We start from the raw sequence: 9,015 nt of genomic DNA, 5'->3' as shown, positions 1-9,015 counted from the left end.
TGCCATTTGTACAGAAATGCTTTTATTAAGAAGACCCTCTTATTACACATCATCCAGAGATTGAAGAATTGATCTTGCTCGTTCATATACCACTTCTGGAACCTTTTCATCAGGAACTTGCTTAGCTATGTCCTCCTCTTTCAGACCTTCTTCTGATAATTTTGACCACAGTTCTACTGCTTTTATCACTTTCATGGTCTTCTCCACTACCATCTGCCTTGCATATCCTCGACTACCAGATATGTAGTCCACTAGAATTTGGAAGCTTGAATCTGGAACCTTAAGAACAGAAAAGTCTGATATATCTAGAAGTACTGGGAACTTCTACTCCTGTCCCTTCTAATATATACCACCTCTGGATCTAATGATTACACCAGGCATAAAACTGTGTTGTTTTTAGGTTTTTACATATTTTTTTTTAATTGTGTTCAGAAACTGGATTCACAGGAGGAATCCCTCCTCTTGTTCACATATGCATGAAATTCACAGACAAATAGCGACAATTATTTTACCTAATATTATGAAATAATGACATATAAATTGCACATAATATTTTCGGCAACAACTGTGACTTATTTACATTTATTCAAGAAAGAAAACAAGAAAAGGACAACTGCATTTCAATTTCCAGTAGCCAAATTGTTTAATGGAAGTCAGGATATAGCTCAGTCGATATAGTGATGGGCTACAGACTGGATGGCCAGCGTTCAATTCCTGGCAGGGAAAATACAAGGCTACTATAAATCATTAATTCGTTTTTAAAACGCTCTATTTTCCAGAGCATTATATGTACAAATATGATATTTATATATAAAGAACAGTAAACTCACTAAGTTTTCTTCACTCTACAAATGTTCTGTGTGTGCCCCTTGTGTCACATGACACACATCCAGGTGGTAGTCGAGCTCGTTTCACACATTTTGTAGCATCATCCTGTCAATGGTCATCACTGCAGCATCGATGCATTCCCTCAGCTCTACTAGTGTTCTTGACAGTGGGGGTATGTAAACACGATCCTTCATGTACCCCCAAACGAAGAAGTCACAAGGCGTTAGATCAGGTGATCTGGGGGGCCAAGTGAACAGAGCTACGTCATCCTCACCAACACACCCAATCCATCGCGTCCTTAAATTGCCTATACAACCGCAAAATGCTTTGTTTACATGGCGGTTCTTTTCCATACTCTTTTTTGAATGCGCGTTGCACTGCTATAACAGACGAACATCTCGCATATTCCAACAAACAAAAACTCTTTTCTTACTTTGTCAGCATTTTGTAAAGCCACTGAACTCGTGTTGCCAATTGGTGCATATAATACAAACTTGGTGAGTTTACGGTTCTTTTTATATATCAATTATATCTGTACGTGTAGTACTTTGGAAAATATAACGTTTTAAAAATGAATGAATCATTTATACTAACCCTGTATTTCGCTCTTCTTCAGTGTCCAGACTGGCTCTGGCACACACCCAGCCTATTTAATTGGCAATGGGGGCTCTTTCACCAGGGGTAAAGCGGTTAGGGTCTCAAACTGACCACTCACCTTCATCTAGCGCTGAGGTCAAGAATGGTGCAGCTATGCCTCCACTCCCCCATATGTCTTTATGGGATAGTGCATAATTATTTAAGAACAGGGACTTAACTTTTTCTGACCTTTAATAATTTCCAAAATAGAGTTAAAAGAATTCCTGCTGTTTATTTTATTACATAAACTCAGCCAAGTAAGACTCCAGATGGAGAACTACAGTACCTTGGACTTTCTTGTTGTACCACTTGCTCATCTCTTTGACATTTTTTTCAGCAATTTTGGTGTGCATACTGTTTGCTGGATTGATAAACTGTATTTGTGATTGACATTCAAATGCTTCAAAGCCATGTCCTTCAAATACTTCATCCTGTCTCCATTCACAATGCAAGATAACTGTTACACTGACAATTGTGGCCAAGCTGCATGCGGCAAAATACTGACAGATTATGCATGCATTAACATGATGGCAAATTTTGAAGTTACTTGGGTCACCCAGTAATATATAAGTACCACTTACATTATTACAACACCCAGAAAAAGGTACATTCATTGCTACCATGCCATAAAGACGTAGGGGAATTGTGGTATAGCTCCATGTATTCTTAATCTTGACACTGGAGATGAGTTGTCAACTCCATAACCTGGCTGCCTACTCATAGGCAAAGAGGCCTTAGTACCCAGTGGATAGAAAGATAGGTAAGCTCCACAGCCAGTCTGAATGTTGTGGAGAACAATTTCTTGCCTGTACCAAGAAATGAAATTCATTTCCTCAGTCATCCGGTTTGTAGCCTGTCACTGTACTTACTGAGGTGTCTGTGAAAGTAGCAGCACGCACACAACTGCTACTTAATTTGATTTCATGATTTAAAACTAACTACAACACAGGAAGTATACACAAATCACATACATCCTAACTGCTTTACAGTGAAATTAATGTGAGATTGGGCATGAACTAACAAAAGATAACATGTACAACTAAGATATCATCTCATTGTAACTTTATTTCTGAATTTTCATTATTTAATATACACGTTAACAAACACAAAATTTCACTTAATTCTTCAAGTAAAGTGCCAGTCAAATTGGATTAAATAATGCAAACTCATACATACTTCTGTACTAATTATTAGTCTCACACAAGGTTCATGAGTTTGAAGATGTGACTAACAGAGTTTGGTACACTGATAACAAGACATAACTTACATTAAGACGAGCATCATACTAAAAGATGCATGAACATGCAGCATGCCTAAATTTTTTTTTTGGGGTGGGGGGAATCTTTTGGAATGCTAACAAATACCCACATGAACAACAAAATACAATGAACCACAGATTTAAATGACTGAAAAAGGCCTTCCTCAATCATTCTCATAACACTCATACATAGACTATCTACCTAGATTAGATGAAGGCCATTAACCTTTAAACGCCGGACTTCGAAATAGTGGTAAACTTGAGCTGGCCGGAGTTTATTTAAAAGCCCGCTGCTGGTGCGCGTTTAAATGCCCGTTGCTCCCTTGCGTTTAAATGTCCGTTCCTGTTAGGCGGTTAATCAATTTTAAGCGTTGTTTAAAAATGCTGTATCTAGCAGAATTTTTATGATAAATGGATGGTATTAACTTTGTTTATATCAGCAAAGAACATAGCGTCGCATATTATAATGGAAGATTTGAAATTTTTAATACAAAGTGTTATACTCTATTTTCAATTTTTTGTGTTTTAATTTTGATGCATACTGCAAAAATTGTTTCCCATTTCTTCACAGAGTTGTTCTGCATTATAATTTCATTTCTTTTTGTAACACTTGACAAATTTTAGCAGTCCCTGGTGTCATAAAACAGATGGAAGCAATAAAATCATTTGGTCTTCTGCTAGCACTGCTTACACCCTTCGGATTTTCGAATCTTTGACTGAAGGTCAGAAGAATGAAAGAATGGCTATTCAAGAGAAAGCTAGAGGGGTCCCTTCTTCAGTGCTAAAACCTTCCGTTAGAACTGCAAAAGCTTATTGCCCCTTCTATTTGAGTGAACAGACAGCTGCATCGTGGCTGAGATACAGAGCGCGATCTGTTTTGTGTGCATTCGTAGTGAAATTGAATACGGTAGTTTTATTTGAAACTGTATATACATCAAGCAGGTAACAACAAAAGAGGTATGTACATCAAATTTTACAATATATTTTTAACATACCTATGTGCAGAATCTGCAATAAAATTACTGGATCGTGGATATGTTTTGGCATAACTCATACGTATATTTTTATTTGCTGTTGTTCAGTTAGGTATTATTTTAAGTCCTCTATTAGGGTTTTATTGAAGTCTGTCTGGTAATTACTACATTTGAAAATAAATATTTAGGAATGTGCATGCGCTTCTACTAGCGGAGTTTAAATGCCTGACTGGACAAAACAGGGTACTTTGGCCACGACGACCTTACTCATGACTAGCACAAACTGGGCACTTCGGTACTTAAAGGTTAAAACTGAATTATGGACATTGATGCATTATCAAGTATTTGTTACCCATTTACTAATACAGTTTCATTATAACAATATGTTTCTACTTACCTTTAAAGGATTGAGCATATTTTGGAACAACCATATCTGTCTTAATTTTTCAAACTTCCAGTTCTGTCTGTCTTCGTGCCATCTTTTCAGATACCTGATACATTTTTCTTTGTTTCCATCTGAATTCTGTATTGCTTGCATGTTTTTTGCTTTCTTTGTTTTGTGTTTCTTCTTTTTCTTTGGTTCTGATTCTTGTTCAATATCATTACTCCTTCCTCCTTCCAGCCACTTACTTTTCCTCTTTCTCTTTGAGCTGCTCTTCTCTCCCTCTTCACCAGACACTCTGTTAGAATTTGTTTCTTCTATGTGAAAGTTGCTCTGTTTGGTGTCTTCTATTATCCACTTACTTTCTTTCCTCATTTTCATACTAAGGACTACTCTAAAAAAATAAAGAGAATAAACATTATTAAGCACAAAGTTTACACTGCTGACATCCAAAGCAAAGACCATTACTTACTTACTTACTTTTGGAGCTGAGCCCTTCTTGAGGAACTGCCAAATCTGCAGCTATTCAAGAATTTCCCAGAATTTTATGGACCCTGAAGGTTCATTACCGTGTTCACAAGAGCCCTCCAGTGGTCCCTATCCTGAGCCAGATCAATCCAATCCATCCTATCTCTAAGACACTTGTCCTATATCATGTAACAATGATCTATAGAGACAAAATAAATAAATAGATCCATTTTAATATTGTCCACCCACCTACACCTTGGTCATCCCAGTTGTCTCTTTCCTGCTGGCTTTCCCACTAATATTTTGTATGCATTTCTCTTCTCCCCCTTTCATGTTACGTGTCCTGCTCACCTCATCCTCCTTCTCCTCAAGAAGGGCTCAGCTGCATAAGTAAGTAAGTAAGTATGTTTGATAACACATTTCATACTCTATTTCTTCTCATCTGGTGGGGGAGAGGGGTATTATATGACACACTTACCAGTCAGACTATATAGCATGGTGTCAAACAGGAGAATATAAGTGGAAGGCAAACTGAAAAGGATCTGGAAGGAAGCAGTCATAATCTAATCAATGTTTCATCCCAGCACTTGCCTGGGGGGACAGAGGAAAACCACAAAGAACCTCAGGATTGGTGATGGCCTGACCAAGACCCGAAGCAAGTATTTCATGAATATGAGTCTAGACTGTTACTGCTGTATCAACCTGCTCAGTTACTCCACTTCATTTCAATCTGTAATACTTATAGTTTTATTACTACAATGTTTGACCTTGCCTAAATGGATAAAATTACAGTTATTACATGCCTTGAAAATTACTGTCTTTTAGGACAAGTTGCTGTCTTATCTGGTAGACATTTACTAGCAGTTCGGGGGAATGCAATGCCTCTATCTTCTACCCTGAAGATGGAGGCCGTATGTTCCTCCAGTGGCGCCTGAAGAAGGCGGTGCTACTTTGAAGCATTTCGTCTATATTGTGAATTATATTATCAGGTATGTATTGAAAGACAGTATACATGTTACTGTTTAATTACTAAATACAATTTTGTATGGTTAAAAACAATAAGTGCAGTGGTACTAACATCAGTAGTTACTATAGGATTCTGACGATGGTGTATAACACACTGATATATTGGGTTTTTGGACTTTATCCATCGTCCTGGTTTTTAAGATAACAAATAAAAACACGACGTTTCGGACGTCTGGACTGGACGTCCAGTGATTGAGGCTAGCTCTTTCTAACGGACCCAACTGAATAGGTGTTTTCCTTCACCTGAGGACGGAAACAGATCCAGTTTCCGAAACGTCGTGTTTTTATTTGTTATCTTAAAAACCAGGACGATGGATAAAGTCCAAAAACCCAATATATCAGTACTAACATCAGTCTTCTTCAGCACAAAATGTCTTTATAGTATGGTGCCTAATTAAGCTACATAAGCTCGGTAAAATCTACGACCCACAAATAAATCCAGAATTCTGAAATAGATAACATATAGTCACCGAAACACTGTTACACATTAACATACAGAGTTTACGAGGCAACTTCAGTGGTGACATTTATTTATTTCTTTTTCAGGAGAGTTACACAAAGGCACAATGTCCACATGCATTCTGAACTATAACCTTACCACCTAGGTAGCTTATCTTTGTTTCTGTAATGATATAGTTTTCAAATGAATTAAATGCTTAAAGTGAGCTTTCTTCTAAGAACTATTTATTACTACAGTTTTAAATATGACTTATGAAATAAGAGAACGACAGAGCCGTCATATTAAAATTAAAATCCTCGAAACGTCATAACAAACACATAATACATCTCCAATCCCTCCAATGCACAAAGCACACCTCAACTACGGGTACAAACAATACATTTCCCTGAAATCGAAGACAAAATTTACCATCGAATTGGCAAACTACACGTAGAGGAAGTACGTCATGATTGGGTCATGATGAAATGAGGACAACGTTTTCTTGCGTATAACATTTGATAAGGAATTACATGTAATTTCGAAGGTTACAGAAAACTATAGCAGTGTTTTCATTGCACGTATTAAAAATATGCAGTGGAACGGTATATTCCGCACTCGGAATGTGTTACAGGGCTACCAGTGTAGGTTGCAATATTGAATTGCTGCGAAGGATGGTTTTTATGCAGGAAGGAGAGTAGTGGGATAGTAATGTATAACTGTAAAATTAACCAATAATAATCGTAAGTGTTACGTCTAATATAATAAATACAGCAACATTTTCTTTGTAAGTCATTAGTGTATGGTTTTTATAATGTTTCGGATGTATCTTACGGACGGCATTGAACACTGGGTATCAAATTCTGTGTTCAGTGTATACGCATTCTGTAGTAGAAGAAAATTTGGTTACATGAAGTTTTGGAAAGAAGTTTTCTAACAGATCACGTTAAATTAAATTTACACATGATTATGTCATACTGTGTTGTGTTTGGGATTTCGTTAAATGAAGTGTAAAGAGATTTATATTGTGAGGTGTGGTTTTTTATTTGTGTCATCATAAGTCTTCATATTTTGTCATATTCAGGTGATATATTTTCATCTATCAAAATGATGGAAGATCTGCAAGGAGCGGACATTTGCCGGGTGTGCCGCTCCGAAGGTTTACCAGACCGGCCTCTGTTTCATCCTTGCATATGCACTGGGAGTATCAAATGGATTCATCAAGAATGTTTGGTGCAATGGATGAGATACAGCCGTAAAGAATATTGTGAGCTATGTGGGCACCGCTTTTCCTTTACACCAATTTATTCACCAGACATGCCAAGGCGATTACCTCTTCGTGACGTGGCTGGAGGTTTATTGTCAAGTGTTGCTACGGCTGTCAAGTACTGGTTACATTACACACTGGTGGCATTGGCATGGCTTGGAGTTGTGCCACTTACAGCATGTAGGATTTATAGATGTCTTTTCACAGCTTCTGTTGACTCTGTAAGTAAATTAATCAGTCTGTACTGTATTTGTGTTTACAGATTTCAAGATGTTTAATATGTAGGATTGTGATTTGTAACTCATAAAAATCCACATATTGGAAATGTTATTTGCAGGTGTTTTATTTGTAATAATATGGGCACTTCATATTTGACTGAAACAGCTTTATTATATGGTAACCACATGTTTTAGTGTTTTAGCCATGGCTTAGTCGATGCAATGACGGGCTACAGGATGGACTAGCCACATGTTTTAGTGTTTTAGGCATGGCTTAGTCGATGCAATGACGGGCTACAGGATGGACAGCCAGGGTTCGATTCCCAGCAGGAGCAAGAGATTTTTCTCTGCTCCACAGCATCTAGACAAGTTCTGGGGCCCATCCAGCCTAATATCCATTGGGTATGGGGGGTTGGGGGCTGTTTCTCTGGGGCATGAAATTGACCAATCACCTCCACAGAACCTGTTTGTGATTGGTATAGTTATGTCAAAACATGGTGCATGCAAAAGATTACAGTGTCTTAACACTTTGCGGACCACGCACCTTTTAAAAGGTTTTTTGCTTTTAAACATGGCGGACCGTTTGCCTGTTAACTGGCTTTTAGAACACGATAAGTTGCAACACACTATACATCTCTCTGGCGCCACCCAAATGAATGACTACTGCATAATATTACTCCGGAATGTTTGCCTAGTAGGTAGTAACTTGACCTTGCTGTTTTGGTTCCCCCTCCAAAGGAAAATAATCTTTGACCCTTCAAGCTGTTATGTACCAGGCAGGATGTTAGTGCAATAAGAATCAAGGACAGAAGCGGTTGAAGACAAAGCGATATCTTGGAGAAAAAGAAATATCTTACTCGTTCTCCGAAGAGCTATTTGACATGCTTTGTGAGAGGAGTAGTGAAACTGAGACAGTCGCAGTGACAGGGGTCAACAAACAAGTGTAGCCACAGACAATAAAAGTGAAAGTAGCTCCGATGAAAGTGCAGGTAGTAAAATTGTGGGTACAGCCACATGGGGAAAAGTAGACAAAACGCCTACTTTGGGACAGTTTACTGGAAATCCATGGGTGAAACAAATTCCATCGGACACAACGCAAGTGTCTGAAATAGCAGAACTGCTTTTTGGAGATAGAGATACTTGTGTTGTGAATATGATTTCCACAATTCACAATTCGAGCATGGTTCATGTTCAAAGGAGACATGGACAAGTAAAGAAGCCTATTTGTATTTCTGAGTATAATATGTTCATGAAGGGAGTTGATAGAGCCGATCAATAGTTGGCCTATTATTCTCTTCCTAGATAAACAATAAAGTGGACAAAGAAAGTTGCCTTGTGACTTATAAATTGTGCCATTTTCAGTTCATTTTTGGTTCACAAAAATCTAACCCCCAATTCAAAATTGAAATACAAAGCATTTCTGATGAATGTGGCAAAGGCCTGGGCTACAGACCAGATGGTGGCGGCAGAACGAGAGTCAGACAAAGACTTAGTGGAACTGGGACCATCAACTCCCACCCCT

The 9,015-nt window shown here is 38.0% G+C and overlaps 2 protein-coding genes across 7 annotated transcripts in view; one reads left to right on the top strand and one right to left on the bottom strand.

Annotated features, from left to right (window-relative positions):
* Positions 1 to 6,442, bottom strand: LOC111875778 (uncharacterized protein C7orf50 homolog). 6 transcript variants are annotated; one of them, XM_023872296.1, is made up of 3 exons: positions 6,388 to 6,442; positions 4,094 to 4,472; positions 1 to 279 (listed from the first exon to the last, which is right to left on the bottom strand). In XM_023872296.1, the coding sequence occupies exons 2-3, from the start codon at positions 4,457 to 4,459 to the stop codon at positions 43 to 45; spliced, it is 603 nt and encodes a 200-aa protein (XP_023728064.1). In that variant the 5' UTR covers positions 4,460 to 4,472; positions 6,388 to 6,442; the 3' UTR covers positions 1 to 42. The 6 variants fall into 6 exon arrangements, with proteins under 6 accessions (XP_023728064.1, XP_023728063.1, XP_023728061.1 ...); XM_023872295.2 differs by having other exon boundaries at positions 6,357 to 6,441; XM_023872293.1 differs by having other exon boundaries at positions 6,348 to 6,418.
* A 28-nt stretch (positions 6,443 to 6,470) lies between these two features.
* The window catches only part of LOC111875777 (E3 ubiquitin-protein ligase MARCH6), a 13,387-nt gene continuing 10,842 nt past the window's right edge, over positions 6,471 to 9,015 (top strand). Inside the window, exons 1-2 of the mRNA XM_023872291.2 lie at positions 6,471 to 6,751; positions 7,093 to 7,496. Coding sequence (XP_023728059.1) covers positions 7,116 to 7,496 — 381 coding nt within the window. The 5' untranslated portion in view covers positions 6,471 to 6,751; positions 7,093 to 7,115. The remainder of the gene's footprint in view (positions 6,752 to 7,092; positions 7,497 to 9,015) is intronic.

The sequence above is a fragment of the Cryptotermes secundus genome, unplaced genomic scaffold (assembly GCF_002891405.2).
Source record: "Cryptotermes secundus unplaced genomic scaffold, Csec_1.0 scaffold775, whole genome shotgun sequence".
Lineage (NCBI taxonomy): Eukaryota > Metazoa > Arthropoda > Insecta > Blattodea > Kalotermitidae > Cryptotermes > Cryptotermes secundus.
Note: the sequence above shows the minus strand (reverse complement) of the source record. Positions and strands in the feature narration are given on the sequence as shown.